This window comes from Myodes glareolus, chromosome 2 (assembly GCF_982192425.1).
Source record: "Myodes glareolus chromosome 2, mMyoGla1.1, whole genome shotgun sequence".
Lineage (NCBI taxonomy): Eukaryota > Metazoa > Chordata > Mammalia > Rodentia > Cricetidae > Myodes > Myodes glareolus.
Genome location: NC_142027.1, coordinates 44,414,693 through 44,438,595, shown reverse-complemented (window position 1 = coordinate 44,438,595; position 23,903 = coordinate 44,414,693). Strand labels below are relative to the sequence as shown.

At 32.8% G+C, this 23,903-nt stretch overlaps 1 protein-coding gene across 10 annotated transcripts in view; it reads left to right on the top strand.

Moving 5' to 3' along the window:
- Stxbp5l (syntaxin binding protein 5L) overlaps nucleotides 1–23,903 on the top strand; it is a 242,937-nt gene that overhangs the window by 95,780 nt on the left and 123,254 nt on the right. For all 10 annotated transcript variants that reach the window (XM_087899973.1, XM_087899960.1, XM_087899957.1 and 7 more), the window contains exons 8-12: nucleotides 3,818–3,901; nucleotides 8,710–8,833; nucleotides 13,056–13,134; nucleotides 17,369–17,523; nucleotides 22,394–22,466. In XM_087899973.1, the coding sequence (XP_087756099.1) occupies nucleotides 3,818–3,901; nucleotides 8,710–8,833; nucleotides 13,056–13,134; nucleotides 17,369–17,523; nucleotides 22,394–22,466 (515 nt within the window). The remainder of the gene's footprint in view (nucleotides 1–3,817; nucleotides 3,902–8,709; nucleotides 8,834–13,055; nucleotides 13,135–17,368; nucleotides 17,524–22,393; nucleotides 22,467–23,903) is intronic.

Below are 23,903 nucleotides of genomic sequence, written 5' to 3'. Positions count from 1 at the left end.
TATCACTTTCACTGTTGCTTAGAGAAAATAATTTTTCTGCTTTAGGAGATTGATAATTATATTCACATAGATACATGGAGTCATGAACTCAGGTCTAAAAACAGAATCACACCTCAGATATCATTACAATCTAACATCGATACATAAGTCTTTCTCTTTAAGGAAACAGAATATTCATAAAGTAGGTAGAATATATATTTACAAAAGAAACTGAGGACCTAATGTTGTCAGTCACCGAAGGAATACATTTAGCAATGATTTTTAAGGGTTTGAACCTGGAGGCTGTATAGAAATCAATGTGTTACATAGGGCATGTTTTGGAGTTTAATCCTTTGACAAGGACACATGCCCTAATAGTTTGCAGGGCTAATCCTTTGAAGCCTTGACTCAACAGAGACATATGGTAACTAGAAATACCAACCATACCTTCTATGCAGTATTAAAGAAGGGATCAGATCAGAAGAAGCAAAAATGGAGAGTATTAACGAAGTCACCTCCTCCGTGCCACCTAAGAGCCTTCTAAGGGTACTGTTTCTACTTAGGAAGGCAGGAATACTCTGGAAAAGCAGGTAACACAACACAGTTAGAACAGTAGGTAGTGGCTATCTTTTTTAAAGGTCTTTGTTGACAGCAGGAAATGATGGCAAAGAGCCAGTCTCATAATATCTGTGGGGATTGATTATCTAGTTGTTAGAGGCCAGGTGGCAATATTTAACCATCTGGCAGTATGGGTATAAATTGCTGTAAAAAAAAAAAAAGCAGCTAGGCTATAAGGGCAATACATGAATCCATGATGTTAACTAATGAAACAAAAGCAGAAAAACAATAAATGAAGCCAGGTCGTTGGCTTATGCCTATCTTCCTAGCTCTTTGGGAGGCCGGATCAATCGGATCATCAATTCCAGGTCTGCATAACAAGGTTACACCTCAGTAGAATAAACAAACAAAATCTGAAGGCGAAGTCACAAAAGATCACAACCAATTCTTCTTTATCCTTGGGATATAATTTAACTTTTTTAAAATCAATATCTTTGTATATTAGCAGAAAAAGAATAACACAAAGAAAGCTGATACAAAAGCGGCTTTAGTAAAATTCCCTTAATGATGAAAATGATCTTTTCTCACTCTAAGGGAAAAAAGAAACTTCATGGACCCGAAACTGTGAAGCTTACATAAACCTGTGAATATATCCTCCTTAGTGCTGAGTTTGTTTTTCCCTTTGGGCAGAAGTAAGACAAAGATTCCTACCATTTAACATTGTTTAGTTATTGGCAATACTGGTAACTTTTCATATGTCTTTTTAAAAGTATAAATTTCAATTAATATTTATGTGTATTTCATTATGTGGTATTTAAAGATGTTTTCATTAATACTTTAAGAATTTCATATCTTATATTTTGTTCATACCCATCCACAACTCTTTTCATATTCAATCCCATCTCCCTACCCATACAACTTCTTGCTTTCTCTGATTTTAAGTCCATCTAATCTGCAGTCTCTTATTTTCTGCACATTGGCCTTGGCCAGTAGCAGCACTGTTTTAGTTTTCATTTACTGCACAAAACTTTTCTAAGGAGGGACGAGAGACACATTAATCTATGTGTATAGCAGTAAGTCTTTAGGGATTGGTTTTACACAATATCCATTTAACAAAATAATAATGATAGGTTCTCCCCTAGGGCTATAACTTGTACAGCCAACAGCTCTTGGCCATAGTAACCCTGCCATCTACGAATTACATCTCACAGAGTATCTTTCTGGGTCTGGGTTATCTCACCTAGGATAGGTTTTTTTCCCCCTAGTTCTACCCATTTATCCTAACGTTATATAATTTTATTTTCCTTTATAGCTGAATAATCTAGCATTGTATTAGTGTGTCACATTTCATTATGCATTTCTTCAGTTGATGGGCATCTAAGCTGTTTCCATTTCTCGGTTATTGTGAGAGCAGCAATGAACATGGATAAACAAGTATCTCTGTAGTAAGATATACAGTCCTTTGCATATGTCCATGGGTGGTATGATCACAGGGTAGACTACCTCTATCTTTCTGAAGAACCACCGTAGTGTCTGCACCATCAGTGAGTCAGTTTCCCCTTTCTCCATCACCCATCAACATTTGCTGTCATTTGCAGGTGTTATTCATTAATTTATTTTATCCTAGCCCTTCTGATTGGGTTAAGATGAAATCTGAAAATAGTTTTCATTTGTATCTTCACGATAGCTAAGGATATTGAACATTATTAAAATTTTTTTCTTTTAATTTTGAGATTAGTATAATTACGTCATTTCCCCTTTCTTTTCTTCCCTCTAAACTCTCAATTTAAATTTTTTAAAAATAATTTCCTTTAAGTTGGCATATCAGAAAGTTCAACACTTTTGTCAAATAAATTTAAACATTATGATGTGTAGTTCCTTAACTTCACATTTGGATATAAGGTATAGCTACATTAAAAATAAGTCTAGGGGCTGGCAAAATGGGTCAGTGTTTGAGAGTACTTGTTACTCTTGAAGATGATCTCAGTTCAGGTCTTGGCAGCTCTCAACTGACTGTAATTCCAGGGTCAGGGACTCTGATGCTCAATTCTGGTCTCAACAGGAACCAGACATGCATGTGGTCTACATACTATGCAGGCAAAATATCATATACATAAAAACATGAATAGGATAAGTAAAAATATATTTCTTTGATAATGTTTCAATTTTAACTGTTTCAAATTCTTCTATTTTAAAAGGAAAACTATTACTTTTCAAATACTTTACACTGATTTAAGTATAAGCACCATTGTATTGGTAGTTACTTTTCTTATTGCTGAAACAGAACATCTGACCAAAGCAAGTTATGGAATTAGGTGGTTCTTGTTTGTGGTTGAAGGAAAGTCTGTTATGGTGGGGAAGGCACACAGACAGAAGCATGATGCTGCAGATCACATTATCTCCAGAGTCAGAAGGAAAGAGTGATGCACGCTTATGCTCAGCAAGTTTTCTCCTGGTTAGATGATCCAGAGACCTCCACCATGGAATGTTGCGGCCTACTTTTAGAACAGATCTACTCACCTCCACTAATCTAATTTAGAAAGTCCCCAACAGACATTTGTCTCCAGGGTGATTGATTTTAGACCCTGTAAAATTTATACTGTAGGCTACAATTAGCTAATATTAATTTAATAGAGAATTTTTAAAAAGTTTTAACTTCCAAAGGTGTATAAGCCATTAGTTTAAGCTATGTACTCAAGGCTTTGGATGTATTTCAGTCTCAGAGATTCTGCCTAACATGTACAAGGTCCTACATTTGATTCCCAGAATGAGGGGCTGCACAGCATCTTCAAGTGGGAATATCATAAAACATTTGCTCAAAGTAAATGAGTTGATATGACAAAATTTAAAATTATTTTTATGTACTTTTTCAGGTGTGTAGTACTAAATGGTATATTAGTAGCCAATTAAATATAACATTTCATCAATTATTTTGTTTTCATTTTCTCTTATTTATCTTTCAATTTTCACATAAAATATATTATATCATGTTTATTTACATGTTTCCTTGGTTCTTTGGAACAAGCAGAGTTCTCTGGTTATGTTTATATTGCAGCAAAAGTTATTGACCCTTTAATTTGTTAATTGCTGTATCAGCATCTTTGTCTTAAAAAACAATTTTAAAGTAGTAGGAAGCATATTTAAGTGCTCGAAAAGGTAGGACAAATCAGGCTGTGTTGTGTAACATGCTTTTTATTTATAGGATTATTATAACTTTTTATTTGAGCACCATTAAAATTAATATCAGAATTAAGAAAATGGTTGTTTTACTGTTTTCCAGCTTTTAATAGGTTATGAAAATGGTACTGTAGTATTCTGGGACTTGAAATCTAAAAGAGCAGAACTGAGAGTTTATTATGATGAGGTAAGTGATTTCTGCTGACATATTTGGAAATTTTGGGGACTATGTGTCAGTTTTCTGCTCGGAAGTTTTGTGCTTTACTAATATTTTTGATCACTGGGACCCTACCCGTCCTTACTCAGTGTTAAATATTCTTTTGTTACTTGTATAAATTCCAACTGTTGATTATTTTTGAATGAGAATTCTGCCTTGACAGCCAACTGGGAAGATTATACCTATTTTTGGCTTTGTATCTATTCTTTCCTTTATGACGCTTTCTTGATTTGTCTCATTTCCTTTCTTTTATGTAGGTTCCATACTCACATCTTGCTTCTTGACTTTCAAGTTTCTAAAGGCGCTAGTCAAGACTTCCTAAACAATTCATTTTCTTTGTGGCTAAGAGTTCAAGACAGTTTGAAAAGCCTTTCCCCTTTATTATTTATCTTCTTAGAATAATGAAATTGTTTTGTGTATAAGAACAAATAAATGACACTAAGTATCTTGAGGTAAATTTTATTATATATAATTGATTCTTGATTAGGTTTCTCCCAGATGACATATTAGTTGGACTCTTAATTCCAGACCTTTATTCCCATTTAGAGGAAACTAATATGAAGACAGTACAGCTGAGAGAAGATAAAAAGGGAACTCATTTCTTGAGGCTGGGTAGCAAAGATGATTTTCTACGCCCTTAGATTAGAAGTCAAGTAGGAGTGAGACAAGACAGAAGGAAAATGAAGATCCAAAATCTCTGCCTAGCCAACACCCAATCTTATATGGATAGATGTCACATAATTTAAGGAAGCATGGAAGTAAATAGAAAAGAGTCCCATCTATTTCTTTTTATAACACTTCATTTTTAGATTAGAAGAATAAAAATATCACCCAATGGACTTCTAGTTGCCTTAGAATACGCAACATTTTCTTTCCTATTATATTATAACAATTAAAAGTTTAAAGTTTTGGTCCCTAAAGATATATTTATTGGGCTAGAGAAATGTCTTAATGGTTAAGAGCATATACTGCTCTTGCACAGGATATTGGTGTTTCCAACATCCACATCTGGTAGCTCACAACTATATGTAACTCCAGCTCTATGGATCTGATTCCCTCTTCTGCTCTCCTCAGGCACTATACTCATATGCACATACTCACATATGTATGTAAACACATTACTAAAAATCAAAATAAAGTCTTGATAGCAATTGTTATTTCATAAAATTCACAGTTCATTTCTGAATGGTTCTCTAAAACTAATACTTTATCATATATATGGGATAGTTTTGTTGCCAAAGAGTCCAGAAGTTAATTGTGTAGTGTCTGAGCAATTTGATAATGATTGGTGAAAAACAACCATGCAAGTAATATCACACAATTAATTATGTTCTTCATATTCATGTTTAGTACATCGGAATCATAAGCAAAAATGACTCCACAGAGCTGAGCTGGCTTTTTGCTGTTGTTAAATACACAAAACACAGTGATACGTTATAAATACTTCTTCCTTTTTTAAGACTAAGAGCTAGAGAAAAATCCAAACACTGTTTAACCTGTCAGAGTCAGAAAAGATCAGATCAATAGGAAACCAAAAGGAAAATGCTGAAAATTATGCTTTTCTTTAGCCTAAACTGTATGAAAATAAGTTTTTCAACCTCAAGAAATAAGCATATTAATTCTGAAACTGAACTTTGAAATAAAGATTAGAAATATTCTGAATTAGCTCTTGTAGACCAGACAGGCCTCAAACTCACAGAGATCCACCTGCCTTTGCCTCCCTAGTGCTGGGATTAAAGGCGTGTGCCACCACTGCCTGGCCAGGACAGGCTCTAAAGCTACAGAGAAACCCTGTCTTGAAAAACCAATATATATATATATATATATATATATATATATATATTTAATAGAATATGATTGTCTATATAATTTATACATAGAGATTATTTTATGTATTGACATAAATTATATACACACATAAATAAATTGTTATGTATTATACTACACATTTGTAGTTCCTGTCATTCTAATAGAGACAGTTATAAACTTTATATTGCTGAAAAACTTTTCAAACTTTCTTAGTATTTTGTCATAACTAAAAACTATCTTTAATAAACCCCTAAGATGGTTTTATAAATCATATATACTCTTCCCAGCACTGTACATAGTGGTCTCTGCTGTAATTTTTCAAAGTTCGTTCTTAAAATTATTTCTTTTTTTTGTTTGTTTGTACTTGTCTTGTTTATTTGCCTCTTTTCTCCATCTCTGATTCATTTAAATTATAGATTCTCAAGTCTGGAACACCGGCACATACTAGGCATTTGAGAGACTAAGGCAGGAAGACAAGTTGTGCCACTAGTGTGAGGCTGGCTGAATGATGTAGTGAGCCCCTCCCACTTAAAACTATGTCTGTCTTTTGTTGCCTCCTCTAACTTATGTTTATTTGTACAGACTCTCATTTCTAATACTATCTGTGTAAGCAATAAGCTTAATACAACTAAAAATCCCTGGCCTTTTCCCTCTCTTAAACTTTAAATTTAAATGTCTAACAATTTAATAGGTAAGTCAAAATAAATATCACCAGAATGTAATTTATATTTGATTACACATACCACTTTCTATGTTCTTTTTTCTTTTAAAACCAGTTTAGAATGTCAATGGTAATCCTTTCTATTTCTCTCTTCTTCATATATCATAAACAATCAGTTTTATAGGCTTTTTGATTTTGTCTTTATTATTATTCACATTCTCTCATTTTCTCTTTGTCATTTCTACACCCAGTACTCTACATAAAATTGCTTGACTGGCTATGAGTCTCTTAACATCTACCTTTCTGTATATTCTTCATTAATAGATTACCTTTCAAAGACATAATCAGATCATGTGATTCTCTACATCAGGACATTTGAATGACTCCCTGTTAACAGGATCTGAAAATGAGAATTAAAGCTGTGATAATTTTTTAAAGTATAATTTACTGCATCTTATTAAACAGTTCACACATCTGGGACATGTTACTCACTTTCTCTTAATGATATATTTTTTTCTTACCTTCAAGAAATTTCTACTGGTAATTGCTTTCTCAATATGAACGTTCTCTTTGTCTCTTTTGTATTTTAAAATCATATTAGTCTGTAGGCACCAAAAAGCTAATTGAACTGTCTAACTGTCCCTTGATGATTAGTAATAGACGAATTGGATTTTGTTGGAAATCCAGTATTATATTGAGAAATAATTAGCTGCAAAAAATTGTTTTCAGCTATGTGTTATAGGTTATGCCTCTACTCCCAGCTGCATGGGAAAGGCAGTTCAAACAAAATAGCACTTCTGTCAACTTTGCTGAACCGCAGTCAATTTAACTTCTCTGAAGCTACTTGGTTAGCAAAAGTAGAGAGCGAGAAAATGTATAGACCCACAGCCTGATCCTAACCCAGTGAAGGAGTTCCTCAAGTTCAGAGCCAACTAGAGATACACAGTAAGTTTCAGGCCAGCCTAGAATGCAGAGTGGAATTTTTCTAAATAATAAAAGGCAAGAATTTATTTTACAATAGTTATAGTTTTGTTGTTCATTATATTGGTATTTCTTCAATAAGCTCAAAGAAACCTTTCAATTTGACATAAGGGTAATATTTTGATTCCATGGAAACTGCATATTTCCTTTTGTCAGATTGTTATATAGTTTTTAAACTTTTGCTTTCAAGAAAAAGTTACCATTGACAAAATATGACTCATATTTATCCTTTAAATTCTTTGTTTTATGTTTTTTCTTGAATTGATTATTGATATTTGGTTTACATTAAGTTCCTGTTCCAATGGAAAAATGTGATGTAACTAAATAAACAAAAAAAATCAAATACCCTCCATCAGCTCGGTTAGCAGCTCCTTAGTTATACATTATTTCTCGTCTTGATCTCTAAAACAAGACAATGCTTCATCATTGCTCTATTTACTGAAATTCTACTTCATTTATAGTAGTAGCTGTATTTTTTATCTCCTCCCCAGTGGGTTCAGATGAGGCTTGGGGGCTGTACTCTCATCCTCTGCTTCTGCTGACCAAGTAGTTTCAGAGAATTTTGAATTGATTGAGGATCAGCAAAGTTGATAAAAGACGTGCTATCTTGTTTGAACTGCCTGCAGAAGAGAAAAGAAATAAACAGAGAAGACAATAAAAAAATGTTTCTAATTGCTTTTGTTTGAGACTGTTAAGAGGAAAGTCTCTGCATAGAAATTATGACTAAACTGAGAAGAAACGAAAAGAAAAACAAAATCGTACAAGCCCAGGATATCATGCTGCATTTTATGTTCAGTTTAGTCTTATCTTGAGGTCTGAATCATCTTATTTTTTTTTATGTTTAATGGTTTGTCAAGACAGCAGTTAGCTGTAACTCTAATATAATATTTATTGGCTGAAAATTTCACACTTGGTTATGTAAAGAATTCAGTTTTGTAACTGTATAAGCACACATGTGCTTAATGTTTTGAACAATAAATATGATTAGTATTCACCCATATTGACCTTCATTTTATGTTTCTTGGGAGGAGGTGTTTTATACACCTTTTTGATTTTCTTGCCCACTGGGACTTGTCTCATTGTATTCAACAAAATGGTTAAATTATGGTGATTAATTTATTCACAAAAGATATAAAGATTTAGAAATTCAATTTTAAATACTAATTCAGTAGATCTTTCTTTAAAAACTATTTTATAGAAGATACTACACTACTGTAGCTATTAATACAACTTTAAAATGAAATCATTGCTGTTTTCAGAATATATGATGATATAATATATCTACCTTCCCCTCTGTACTTGTTTTTTGTTGTTGTTATATTACCAGGCTATTCATTCAATTGATTGGCATCATGAGGGCAAACAATTCATGTGCAGCCATTCGGATGGTAGCTTGACTTTATGGAACCTGAAAAGCCCAAATCGTCCTTTCCAAACCACAGTTCCACATGGTAAGACACACACTTTGAAAAGAGACTGTGGAGACTACAGCTGCAGATTGGCAGAGCCCATCCATGAGCTCTTCTATAAAGAACGTATTTTAGGCTTTTTTGTTTTACTGTCTTAGGGTTAGTCTGTTTAGTCCATTGACATTAAATATAATTACTAGTAAGACTAGATTTATGTCTAGTTATTATTGTTTGTTTTCTGTTGTTCATACTATATTTGTTTGCTTTTCTTTGTTTTTCTATTTTCAAGTAATTTAAATATTATTATTAGAAATGCATTTTAATTCATAGATACTTTATCTTTTCCTATTGTTTATTGCAAGTGTCACAATGTTTCAATATGTTAGTGCTAAAATTATAACACTTCATTTAATATATAGACATCTTGTAACCATATAGATCTACTTATCTACCTTCATTATCGTTTATACTATAATTGTATATCATACACAGATATTTTGATTTTTAAATGGTCACATGTATTGTAATTAAGAGACAAAATACTCTGCATAATTTAATTTATTTGTAGGCATTACTTCCATTTCATGTAGGTCTGGTAAAATTATAACATTGAGCTTCTTTTATTTGAAATTATCTTTTATCTCCATTCTTGAAGACTATTTTGCTAGATATAGATTTATGGACAATATCAGGCTATGAGCTTAGAGTCTGCTAGGTGGGGATTCATGTAATGTAACGACTGCTTTAATAATAGTCAATCATCTTCTAGTTCCAATGCTTTCTAAATGATCAGTCCTCAGTGTTTTGAACTTTGCGTCTACGATTTAGAATGTGTTTTCTCCTTCTGGTGTTTTCAGGCAATTTTTGTATCTTTTATTTGTAGCAACACAAAAATGTTATGTCTCATCTTGTTTTGATTGTTTAATTTTTCTATTTATAGTTCTAACAAATTTTTAGAACTTTTTTGCCACCTACCTTTAATATATTTTTATGTATGTTTCTTGTTCTGGAATATGATTCAGCTTTGTTAGGACTTCTGGTGTTGTAAAAGACACCTCTGAGTCTTAATTTTTGTATTTGTTTTTGTCGATATTTTTGTTACTGATTTCCAGTAAACCAATTCCAACTGATTCATCATCTGTTTAACGGCTTCTTGTTCTGCATTTCCATTCTATTAAACTGCTCAAAATATTTTCATGGTTTTCCACTCAGTATCTTTTTGCTTTTTAGAAATCTTCCAAGAATTATTTTTGTCATTTATTCTAAGCATTTCACCTTTAATCTTTGAGCTTAGGTACACTCACCTCCTAAAACCTTTGATAACATCACCTGCTTTGTCTAACTTGTATTGACAACAATGACTGACCCAAGTGGCTGTTTTACTCTCTGATCTTCAGGCAAACTTTATTTATTAAAATAGAAATGAAATATCATGACAGAAGTTAATAGCAGTAAAAGCAAAACCATACAACAAAGAAATAAAACACTGATATAAGGAAAGAAAACAGACTTTTTAAAAACTATCTTTACCTAAGCTAATCCATTTAGAAATACAAAAACATGAAATTAGAAATGATATGGTAAATGCAGAAATTAAAAACTTAAAAACTCTCAAACTTATATTCTGTACCATTCTACATATAAAATTAAGAGCATGGGTGAAATAGATAATGTCAAGGGAAATACAAAATAATGGAAACTTTGTACAGTATTTTTTATATAAATTCAAATCCCCATCTATGGCCCATCTGTTTCAGCCTGAAAAGCACCTTTTATTACTATATTTTTGTTAAGAGAGTTCTGGTGATGCAAATTCAGTTTTGTTTTAGGAGAAATGTTTTTATTTTAATTTCTTGTTGAAAGATGATTTTGTCCAACATGAAATTCTTAGTTGACAGTTCTTTTTTTTCTTTTTTTAATACTTGGAATATCTTGCTCTCTGCTCTGGGGCTTTAATGTTTCTGAAGTTGACATTTAATCTTCCTTGGGGCTCCTTTTCATGCAACCATTTTCATCTTGGCTTTTCTTTCTGCCTTTAAGATTCTTTCTGTCTTTCAGCATTTTTGCTTGGATTGTTTCGTCCTGGGGTTGTCTCTTTATCAATTTACCATTTCTTCTCTAGCCTTTCAGTATTACACTTGTGTGTATGGTAATGACTAATGTTATTTCACAGTTTTTGACATTATTCACTTTCTTTCCTCCTGTTTGGTTTGACACACTTTGGTTTGTCTCCAGCACTAATTTCTTACAATTTTCAATTTTTTTGTTAATTTCAGCCATGTTCTGAAATGTTGATTTATTTGAATCTATTACTCCCAAATTCAGAAGCTGTCCATGTTTATACTGAGAATCAGTCACACATTTTGTCATTAATTGACTATTTTATACCTGGAGAATTTATTCTTTTTCTGTCATTTATCCATTGATGGAGTTCAACTGATCTATCCATACCCCTGTTTAATTACAGCTTCTACAGCATGTTGTATCTGTTACTCATTCACTTCTGGTGCATCATACTGTAATTTTTATGTTTGTATTGCTCAATGTAATAAATTCCAAACATATTAGAATTCAATTACTTCTATGTACCCTGACATATATCATATAATACTAGGACTATAGAGAATAGCAATGAACAAAATTGATGATTTTTATACAATATTTTGTACAACATGACTCTTAAGCATGCTTCAGCTACTGACAGGTGTTGATATAATCAAAGTAAGAAACTGCTTTCTAAAAGTAAACTGTTAGAGCTGAAGACTGAACATTAATGGGACCTTACAACCTAATTTTAATGCTTGGGACCCAAATCGCAAAATGAGAGAACTGAAAGTTCTCTTATCTCTATAATGAGTACTCTCCACACAGTAAATTAATCATTGTAATAACATTTTTAAATGAAGCAGAATGATTTTGTAAGTCTATCATATGCTTTATGTCACAGAACTTTCTGCAATATGAAAGTTTACTTCTAGTATAGATAAATTATTGAGAATTATATAGATTTTATTAAAAAGATTTTATCTTTTTCTCTTCCTTTCTTTTTGTTCTTTTTTTTTCTTGTGGAGGGGAGGGGAAGAGAATCTTATGTACCCTTTGATGGATTTGAACACTCAACTCTCCTGCCTCAGCTTCCTGACTGTTGAGAACAGAGTCATGGATAATATATTTTAATAATAATGTATTTCATTATATATGTATGTATCATCAGTCCTAAACTTTATTTTATGAGCGTATGTAATAATTTATAAGGAAATACATTCATATTTAGAGATTACAAAGAACCAAAAGGTGAATACTTTATAAATAACTTCATTGATCATATAGCAGTCTTTTGTTATTATCCTAAAGCATATAGATTTAATAAAATATTATAATACATAAACTTATGCCAAATATGGGCACTTTAAAAATAAACCTTATCTTTAGCTTAAACTGTTGTTACTATGGGAGGAAGTGTAGGGGGAGGGGGAAGGAAATGGAAGGAAGTGGAAATTTTTAATAAAAAAAGACCAGTTTAACAATATAATATAACTAAAGTAATAAAATTATTTCAAACTTTATCATCATTGATGGAAATATAAAATTGTGCTTGTCCTATTCTCTTCTGTAAGCAGTATCTACAATTAAAACTGTGCTTGAGGCTTTGGCTTCAGTTATGTTTGTATCACCTGCCAATGTAACCTGTTCAGGAGTTGTTGTTGTAGTTCAGGAAGTTACTAGACTCACCCCAGAGGCTTGTAGATTTCATTTTTCCATTATGTTATTGTTCCATGTTTATATTTCTTAATGGAAATTTTAAAAAATTCTCGTGGATCAGTATAATTTTGATGGAGGAGGGTTATCTGTCTATTGTGTTATTTTCATTGGTCAATAAAGAGACTGCCTTGGCCCTTTGATAGGACAGAAAATTAGGTAGGCGGAGTAAACAGAATAGAATGCTGGGAAGAAGGGAAGTGAGGCAGACGCCATGGAGCCAGCCACCAGGTCAGACATGCTGAATCTTTTCCGGTAAGCCACTACCTCGTGGTGCTACCACAAGATTATTAGAAATGGGTTAATATCAAGATATGAGAGTTAGTCAGTAACTAACTCTCTAGAGATAATGGGCCAGGCAGTGTTTAAATGAATATAACTTGTGTGTTATTATTTCTGGGGCTAAGCTAGCTGTGCGGGAGCCAGGCAGGATGAAAAGCAGGCCTGCCCGCAGCTCCTTTCTACATAATTTAAGTCAGATTTAATTATTTCTTTCTCTCATTAGGAAAAAGTCAAAGAGAAGGAAGAAAGTCTGAGCCTTGTAAGCCAATTCTTAAAGTAGAGTATAAAACTTGCAGGAACAGGTACGTGGTTGTACTTGGTGAATATGTAAATATATGTTAGGGGTGGGATAATGGAAGTAACAATCTTTGATAATATGTTATACTGCCTTAGAATTATAAATTATTAATTCTCTAAATCAGTAACTTATTTTTCTTGAGTATTATGAATATTGAAAATAACAAATAGCATACTTAATTATATTTATATTGACATCATTTATATATTAATTCTAATAATTGAGGGCTCTTGAATTATTTATAATATAGCAATATTTATTAAAATTAACCTATGCATCTATTGATATTCCTTACGAAATTTAAATATGTAACCAGATCTCTCCGAGCTTAGAATCTGACATATTGAAATTGGAAAGATAACCTTTAGTTGGAATTATAAAGTTATATATATTTTCATAATGGAAAAAGCCTGAATTTTATGATGTATATGATAAAAAACATTTAATATGATTCTACTACATTTATTGACACCATATCCAGTATTTCTGCATTTCCTCTTAGTTTGTAATAATCACTAATGGCATTTTCTACCCAATATGAACATAATAAACCTTGCCTGAACATTATTGTGATGAAGATGATGATGATGATGATGATGATGATGCATGTACAAGACGTGGGTTCTGGAGATATAACTCAGGAGCCAGGCTTGTGCAGCAAGCACTTTGATGTGCTAAGCCATTTTGTCAGCCCCTAAACAGAACTGTAAACTGAAAGTTCCTACTTTGTCTTAGTTACTTGCTCACATAGTGTGCTGTTAGCATCATATGTTTGTTAAAACTTCCTTTTCTGAAGTTTTAATAGTATAAAATTGTGATGATATATTTTCAATATCCCTTTAGCAGTCCAGTTTAGTATAATATAGCTAAAAAATAAAATATTCCAAATTTTAAACATTGTGGATGGAAACAAAGTCTTATATAACTATTGTCTTCTTAGAATATTATTTATAATTACAAGTTTTCTTGTGCCTTTAGATTCAGTAGTGTATATCACAAGTTATGCAATGTAAACCTAAGGATCCTTGAGGGTCAGGAAATTATAATAATTTTTCCAAACAGCTAATAGCTTTATTTGGCTTTCCTTTTCACTTGTGTAATTTTTTTCAAAAGAATTTTTTCCTTACTTCAGTATTGACTGTCCTAAGGACTATAATATCTATTGAATTATCAATTAGTGTTCAATATTTTTATAGATTACAAATCTTGAAAATAAAACAGCAAAATGAGAACAAATAGTTTCATGTGAAGCCTGAGATGCTTTTTTGCATAATAAATCTCAGGACCCATGGACTTTAGGGCTTCTTCTTGGTTACAAGGGTGTTGTTTTGAAAGTGCACTCCCATGACATGCTCAGAAATGTTCAGGTTGATTCCATTGGCTTTAACTATATACTACACACTGTGTAATTTGATTTGTGAGCTAAAACATAACTTATTATCAGCTTCTGAATTTGGTAGGCTCTAGTAGAAAAGACCAAGACAAAACACTAGTGATTTTTAAATAGCATGAGAAGTAGTTTGATGGATGTTTGTTTTGGGGGAATAGAAAAGGGACAAGGGTATAATCGAGTTGTAAATATTATCACATTTCTAATTTTTATTAGCTTTTTTGGGCAATTAAAAATTTTAAAGAAAAAAATAAGGAAAAGGAACACCTAGCCTAACCTTGAAGGCCATGGAGAGAAGAGCTATCAAGAGAGAGGTGAGGAAAATTCCTTAGAGAGAGAATTTGAGATAGGTGTTCTGAGATAGGGCTCAAATGAAGCAATGTGATGCCACAGTTAACATCACTTACTTTATAGTAACGTGGCTCTGAGATTTTTAATTACATCATAACATTTAGTTTCATCACTAGTAATACCTGATTTACTATGATATTCCATGAAAACTAGATGAAATAATACAAAAGGCATAGATTTTTCATGACTAATAGGGCACACTCAGGTTCCCAATAAATCAAATCACCATTATTATTATATTAAAACCATGGTATTCTACTTAACAGTATTTCATTACTTTTAAAGATTTGTTTTAGCACTAGTATTCTAACTGTAATAATTTTATTTATAATGTGAAATACATATTTTATTGGTTATACTTACTTTCATTCCACTTGAATACATTCCATGCAGACAATTTTGTTTTTATTTTTGTGATTATTGCTTTAAGTAAAAGTAACCTCTGGAAATTTAAACCAAGGGAAAAATTTGGAGGTGTACTAGTCTGAAAAAGAATGAAAGATGGGACCCAGAAACAGTACAGTACTCTACTGAAGGTTATATCAAAGTTAGACTGTACCTTAATTAAGATAGTGTTCCTTTTTATTAATTGTTGTTTCATGCATATATAGAGGAACACACACAATCACACATACACACGTGTGTGATCTCATATACTCTTGTTACCAGATAATATTAGATTTTTAAAGCAAGACGTGTTTTGTTCTTTTGGGTTTTGTTTTGTCTTGTTTTGTTTTAAGTAGAGAATTTGTCAGTCCCAGTTCAGCATTTTTTAGAAAAGCAGACTTTCAAAGGACTCTGAGACAAAGACTCTGTAGTTCCTTTTAAAATGTATTTGGAGGGGAATATTCTCAATTTGGTATTTACTTGTTGAAAATACTTCTTTATTAACCTAAAATATGTGTATTGAGTTTAGAGTAGAAGATGAAAAGCTATGAAGCTATTTATAGACAGCCACAATATTTATAATCATCAAAAGAAACCTCGTTGAGTTCATCACTTTGTGTCATTATAAGAAATCACGAGAATAAATATCTTAAAGTAAGAAGAGCCCCTTTGGCTTTAGGTTGCTTTAGTCTGTCATTGGGTGACTCCATTTATTTTATTTGAGTATTATGTCAAGACAAATTAAAATCTTCACAGCAGAAGGAAAGTAGCTTACATTATGTCAGCCAAGAAGCAGAGAGAGAAAAGAGGAGGCCTATGCTGGTTCACTTTCTCATTCTTTTATTCCCCCCTGGACCCCACACTATTGGATAGCACTGCCGACACTCATCATAGGTCTTCCCTCACCGCCTGTACTTGCTATTCCACATGGCAGTTGTCTCTGTACATGCACTAACAGACACATACAGGGGTTCCTTCTTTCCTTCCTTCCTTCCTTCCTTCCTTCCTTCCTTCCATCCTTCCTTCCTTCCTAACTTCCTTCCTTCCTTCCTTCCTTTCTTCCTTCCTTCCTTCCCTCCCTCCCTTCCTTTCTTTCTTCCTTCCTTCTTTCCTTCCTTTCTTTCATCTCTATCTGTTTTTAAAATGTATTTTTCTCTCATACATTACATTCTGACCACTCCATTTCTCCGCCCTCCAGCCTTCCCAGTCTCCATCAACCTCCCCTCTCTCCCAGATCCAAAGTCTCAATCCTCAAACCAAACAAATTGAGAAATGAATGACATTCATTTTATTACTTATTTGTATCTTGAAAAGTAATATATAGACTGAGTAGGGTGTGTGTGTGTGTGTGTGTGTGTGTGTGTATGTAAACAATTAAAGAAAAAGGTCATAATTTGAGAGAGAACAAAGGAGGGCACATGGGAGGGTGGAGGGAAGAAAGGGAATGTAATATATTTTAATTTAAAAACTTAAAGTACTAAAGTGATACACTAAAATTTTATATAAAATTACTTGAGCCAGCTAGAACTTGCTGAACACGCATAAAATTGAGTAGAAGATATTCTATAATAAATTATTATTCATCTACATATTATTTTTCTATCTCCTCATAAACTTTTTACTACATAAACTTTATTACCTACAATTTTCATGTTCTCATTTACCATTCTGAGCTTCCCACTGTGATATTTCTCTTTGTATTAAAATTCACCTCTCTTTTTCATTTTACGGACTTAGGTCCCACATTCCCACTTATTAGTTTAATATTATAACATAAACTAATGTTCTAATGATAGTGATATAAGATTTGGTAGCCAAATAAAATATAAAAAAGTCCCTTTGCGAGTCATTGACTCCACTTCCCTCTAGCTTGTCTTTCCCCAGAGTCACTCAGATATCTATGCACTTACCCATAGCTATTCTAGTAGCTAGAATGTAGATCTGGAAAAGGGAGATAATAAAATGGTCATTGTTAGTTGAAAAACTAGAGTCAGGAAGGCCATTTGCATTATAATCTAATCTCCTCTGAACTTATTATTTAAAGGCTTATGTTTTGACTTTGTGTTGTCTTAAAGAATATAGTCTCATTACCCTTTTTCCCCCTATGTAGTGAACCATTTATAATATTCTCTGGTGGGCTGTCATATGACAAAGCTTGCAGAAGACCAAGTTTAACCATCATGCATGGAAAAGCAATTACAGTACTTGAAATGGATCATCCTATTGTTGAATTTCTAACTTTATGTGAAACACCCTATCCAAATGGTAAGTAGATAAAATGAAACATTTAATTTTAGAAAAAAATATCATTTTTAAATGACAAGTTCCTAATGAAATTAAGGTTAAATATTTTCAGTTTTGGCAGCAGATATCCACTGTGGTACAACACTGTGAGCTACAGTTGCTGGCGCAGGTTCTGCATTGTACCTTCTTGGCAAACTGGAAGTAAGACAGATGTAGTGCAGCAGTGCTGGCGTTGCAGGTTCTAATACCAGGTAAGTGCTTTAAACTTTGATAAGGATGGTGGAAGCTGAGCTGGGAGGGTCCGATAGGGGTCCAGGGTGAAATCACTTGGGGAAACTGAGGTCTCCTAATAGTCTCTCCTAGACCAGCTCCACCCATCCCATCCCAATACCAATCAAAGTTAAAGCACTTACCTGATATCAGTGATCTGTAACTCTGGTGGTGCTGCATCTCTTTCACATCTGGCTTTGCTTCAGATGCAACTGCAGCACATCTGATTACTCTAGGATTGCTGATGTGTGGTTAGTGATTTATTTTAATATGGAGAAGAGTCATAAGACCATTGGGAGGAGAGATGCGTGTATATATTTATCATCTTGAGTAAAGATACAAAACCTTTGTAAACATGAAACTAGTCTAAACTCATACAAAAAAATCTAATGGTGAGAAAATAAATATCAAAATGAAAATGGTTAAAACATAAACCAGAAATATGAATTCATGATAAAAACAATATAATAAATATTACTACATTTTCAAAAAGGTACTTGTAGATATAGGTCAAACTCTTGACTTGGGACGGAATATTTGGATTTATGATTCACCTCTGGATTTATGATTCACCTCTGAAACTTATTAGCTGCTAAGTAAGACACATGTTTTACTTATCTTGTGTAGGAAGGGAATAATTTTACCCAAATATGATTAGTGGAAAGGCAAATGAAAATATTTTGTTAACTATGAAAATATGTATGTCATGTTTCATTATTAAATATGTTGATTTTCTTTAAATTATTTAGCTTTATATTTAAAATATATAGTAGATAGCAATTATGTGGCACTTTATTTCAAGAGTTACTAGAGATAAATGACCTGCATTTTTAATCAACATATATTTATTGAATGTTACTGTGGCCTCGAAACTATTTGTATTTCTAAAATTTATAGAAATATTAATGTAATCTTTACATAAATTGCATAGTCTGATGGGTCTATGAAATAGCTATGAATTATTGAAGTAATGCATGATTATAATGATGAATTACATGGTTCACAGTATAAATAATCCATCTCTATATCTGGTTAAAAGACTGAAATATTAATGTAAAGCCTCGATATAAAAATAGGATTTAGGAAGATTTTATTGAGAATATTGAGTAAATGTTTTGTAAATTGTGGGGTTTGGTAAGATCAATTTATGGGAAAACATCTCAGTGTTTTGGAGAAATTTGTGGAGAAGCAGTAGAACTTTGAAGAAATACTAAGATAAAAGAAAGTACTAGTTTTAGTAGTTTTCTTTAAAGGAATATATAGGCTTCAAGAGAGATTCTTAAAATCTAAACTCTAGCAAAGGCATTTGCAAGTGATATATATTTATTGTATCTGGGCATGTTGTTTTATTTATATAATCTCAGATCTGGGGAGACTGAAGCAAGAGGATTGCCATGAGTTCAAGACCAGCCTAGGCTACATAGTATGTTTTAGTACAGTCTCTGTCGTAGTGTAAACTGTTCATTTTCTCCAAAACGAACAAAACATTAAAACAAACCCCAAACCACTACATGTTTCCTACACAGTCACAGCATTTTGTTTTTTTTTTAAAGAAAAAATAGTAAGAATGAGTAGTTATTAGAGAACAAAGGAGGAAAAAATCTTGCAATATTTGCTCATGATTTATCACACTATAAATGTTCTTTAGAGTTATGAGTATAGTTGGCAAAGGAACAAATGTTAAAGTCACCTAGGAAGGAAATGTGAAGGAAACAAAAAGAAAAGTAAAACCACAGGACTAAAAGCTAAAGTTAGGGAAATTCCTCCTATAAAAAGCATTGAAATGTATATCAAATAGAAGTTGAGAGTTCATGGTTACAGAGATCAGACATATGTCTCATACATGTAGTCTCCTGAACATCAGTAGCAAGATAAGGATAATTTATAATAATTTTTAATAAAGTATAAATCTGCTAAACCCTGCCTTTTCTCTGCTAAAAGTGGATTAATAAATTGTTTCTCAGAAAACTGATAAAGAGACTTGAACTTTTCATTTGTCAGATTTGAGGAGAAATGGTTTTAATTATACTTATGGAAATATAAATATAGTAACTGCTCAAATATGTTTTAACTGTTCAAACATTGACTATATCAAAGCACCAGAAAAGAAAGCCTATATTATACATAATGAAGTTTCTCATGACCTTTCCCGAGTCACCCAGTGCTACTCACCTTTTTATTTCTTCTCTTCAAATATGCATATACTTGAAAAGATTATCTTCTTCTTTCTGCAAATGACATAATATTCTGTGCACTGTCCTATATCACTGTGTTAATATATTTCAATTATTATTTCACAATAGTTGCTAGGGAATTCCAGTCTTTATAGCTACATAGTGATAAATGTTATTCCCAGGCTAAACCAAGTTATTAATAATTTTAATACTGCTGATACTTTTATAACATCTGATGCTTTAACTCATTCTCATAACTCAGATGTTTTAACATTGTTAATGGGATCATCACCTAGAGTAATAACTGTATTCAGAGCTTGTCAGTTCCCATCTATATTTAGTTGACCAGTCATCTTTAAGCCTTTCAAATGATGCATTCTCTTCAGAATAATAGTTGAGATAGAACTTTTCTCATCCTTAACTTGTAGAAACAAGGGTTAAATGATGAGACACACCAACCTAAAAAGGTACTTCCATTGCTTATCTATTAGCTATAAATATCACCATGTATGTTTTTTCATATAACTTTTATAGCAGCTTAAGGTCCTTAGATGCCATTTCAGTGAAAGAGGAGCTTCAAGCCAAGGAATGTAGCTAATATGCCCAAGACAAAATTTTTAGTAAATAGGCAAAGAATTTAATTCAACATTGATTCCCAAACCATTTTTTAGTAGCTGTCATAGTATACAGAGGGCTTCTACAGAGGTGAAGCTTCTGTTGCCTCTCGTTGACCCTCCTCCATCAGCCTCTTTTTGTGTAGGAACAACAATAACTTTCGACAGATGTAACAATCTAAAATTTTAATTTATCTGTGACTTTAATTCATACATGGTAATGCTTTGGCTATTTTTATCTTGTAACACTTGCTATGAACCTAGCCAATAATGTTCCTAAGGAGAGCTCACAAGGAGAAAATAGCTAGTCATATGGAACCCTACTGTTCTTCAAACTTAGAGCTAAATTATATTAAAACAACACTGAGAAACTTAAAGCAATGCTAGAGATAAATAGTAGGAACAGGAGAATGGTTGAATCTTGGACTGTAGCAGGCTAACTATTGTCATAGAGATATTGTCATATCTAAGCACCAGCAAGTCCTAACTCTTGTTCTCATTTACATGTTTGCTCTTGTGTTTTCCTCTCGTGTACATGTTGGTTGTAAACATGAACTTGTGTAGGTACTGTAACTTCTCAGGCCTGGAAGTTACTCTGAAGGCTACCTACTCCAGTATTTAAATTTCCCACCCAAGACTTTAATCCTCTGTAGAAGATATCTGTTGAGTGATTATTGAGCTTAGGATAAAAGTAGAAACTGCTGGTATAATGAAAACAAGATGGAAAAAACAAGAGTTTAAAGTCCTAGGTTTAAATTTCAGTTTAACCGCTGGTTGATAAACCTATGTCTCTTTGGCCATGTTTCCTCAACAATATTGAAAAATAACACTCCATAAATACTGAGAATCAAAGATCATGCATTAAAATGTTTTCTTATGCACAGTTTCCTAAACCTGAGAACTTATCATTCACCGTGGCTTTCCCCATTCATCCTTTATTGTAAATGGAAAGCAATGTTTTCTTTGCCTCTAAACTAAATCACTGCTCCCTGTCTTAACAAAGTTACATTTTATACCATTACCCTTTTTTACTCATAGCTCATAGTAGCTCCTGAATTCTTAGTTCTTCACTGTCAATAGCCTCAAACATCTTTAGAACAAAAACTCCATGAGAAAGATTTACAGTCAGTCTTATTCCCCACACAGTCTTTGGGTTTTGAGACAGCTTCTGTGATATAACAGAGCAAAAATAGGTGGGAAAGGAATAGTGGGACATAAATGGGTCAAGGATATGGGAGAAGGAACAGTGGACAGAGGGTTGGATTTAGAAATGTGAAATTTACCCCACGCTGTTTGATTTTCATAGGCTTGTTTGTACTCATGCACACAGGAATAGTCTATAGGAGTATATTAAACCATATTGACTCAAAGTACACACCTAAATACATGTGTTTCACTATCATAGTGAGGTGATTGTGTATCATATCAGAAGTTATATTAGAGAAACAGAGTTAGTGCAGTCTCAGTGTGACTCCTAGTGGGCATGTTTCAAACCTAAACCACTAAGGTTATGGATGAGTCTGATAGTGACCATAAGGTTGAAGTGACACTATTATTCTTTGTTAGGCCAGGATTGCCATTACTTCATGATTTTTGGAATGTACTTGACTATGTACTATACACTTGTTCATTTTTCCTAGTTTTATTATAGATCTTAACATTATATTTGTCAAATAAACATATTTTATTAACGTATTCTTTGTCACCTTGGCTCATACTTTGGTTTTCTCATCATTTAAATAAAATGTATATAAGATAAAGGAAACGCAGCATTGGTGGCTTAAATAAAATAAACAGTATGGAAACTTTTCAATGTTTTTCTTTCTGTTGTAGAATTTCAAGAACCCTATGCTGTTGCTGTACTTCTGGAGAAAGATCTCATCGTAGTTGATCTGACACAAACCAAGTAAGTTGTTCATAATAATACTAATTACTTTCAAATTCTATTCAGTACAATAAAATTGTAGGAGCACGTTTTAGAAAACTGGCATTGAAATTCTCTAGATATTAAGTTTTTCTTATGTGAAATTTGTCTTGCTAAAGTTACAGAAGTGCAATTTGGTTAAATGATGAAAAGTGAAGTAGGAAAATTTGTGTAACAAGAAAATTTCTATTCATCTTAAAGCAAAACAGATGTTTGGACACAGCCTTTAGACACCTAGAACAAAAGAAATCACATTTTTGCCATTGTTTTAAGCAAAAGAAATTGTTACAAAACATGTACAATGTAACCGCTGGCCGTCTGTTACTCTATTGACTGAAGGAAAACTGATAAAAGAAAATTGCATGTGGTGAAACTATTTACAGACTACCACAGCAGACTGTTGAAGCCTGGGAATTTTAGGACAGTAAATGTAGTCTACCTTTTATTCATATTTTAAAATGAGGGAAATAAATAATTTTCACCCCTGAGACATAAATGTGTAGCTGGAAGACAATGTTCATCAGTTTCAAGTCTTACCTTTACAATCAATATAAAGGACCAACATCCACCATTGTAGGAGCAGTGCCTTTTATGTTTCATGTCGCATGTATTCTCTTCCTTTCTGTGTCCTTTGCTCCTCTCTCCTTATGATAATTGCTCCACTCGTGAACTCTTTCTAGCTTCATGGCACACAAACACACCCATTTAGTCCTTGATTCTGCATAAAAGAGAAAGTAGGCAGTCTTTGTCTTTTTTAGTCTAGCTTACTTAGTTTTACATGATGATTTCTAGGTCCATTCACTTTCCTGTAAATGTTAGGATTTAGTTTTTGTTTAAGATTATAAATTCTAATTTGTATAAGTACTATACTTTATTTGTGTGACCATTAAATTAGATCTATCCATTGGAACCAACTATCCATTGGTGGAATCATCAATGAACAGACAATTAAAGATAATGACACTCTTTATCCCAAAATCTATCAGTAGCAAATAGTCCAACTGTGAGGAACAGACACTCTTGAGACCCTCCCCTAGCTATACTGGATTTTTAACAGTTCTATTCATGCACATACTTAGGGAAGGTATCCTTGCTTGCTGTAAGTTTACAGTTTCATAGCTGTATCTTGCTGGCTGACATTTTATAGCCTTTTCCTGTATCAGCTCTTACATTCTTTTCCACTCTGCTTCTATTTTCAGTATCCCATGAACTATGGACAGGATGGTATAAATGTCTTATTTAGGGCTGAACACTCATCCATCACATGTTCTCAGTGCCCTGCAGCTATAAGTCTCTGTTTTAACCACAGTTCACTGGAAAGATAAGCTTCTAGATTTAGACTGAGAGTAGTTTATCTCTATAGGTATAAATAAATATTTAGAAAGTAGCTTGATCTATGTCAGTTGCTAAATAACAGTA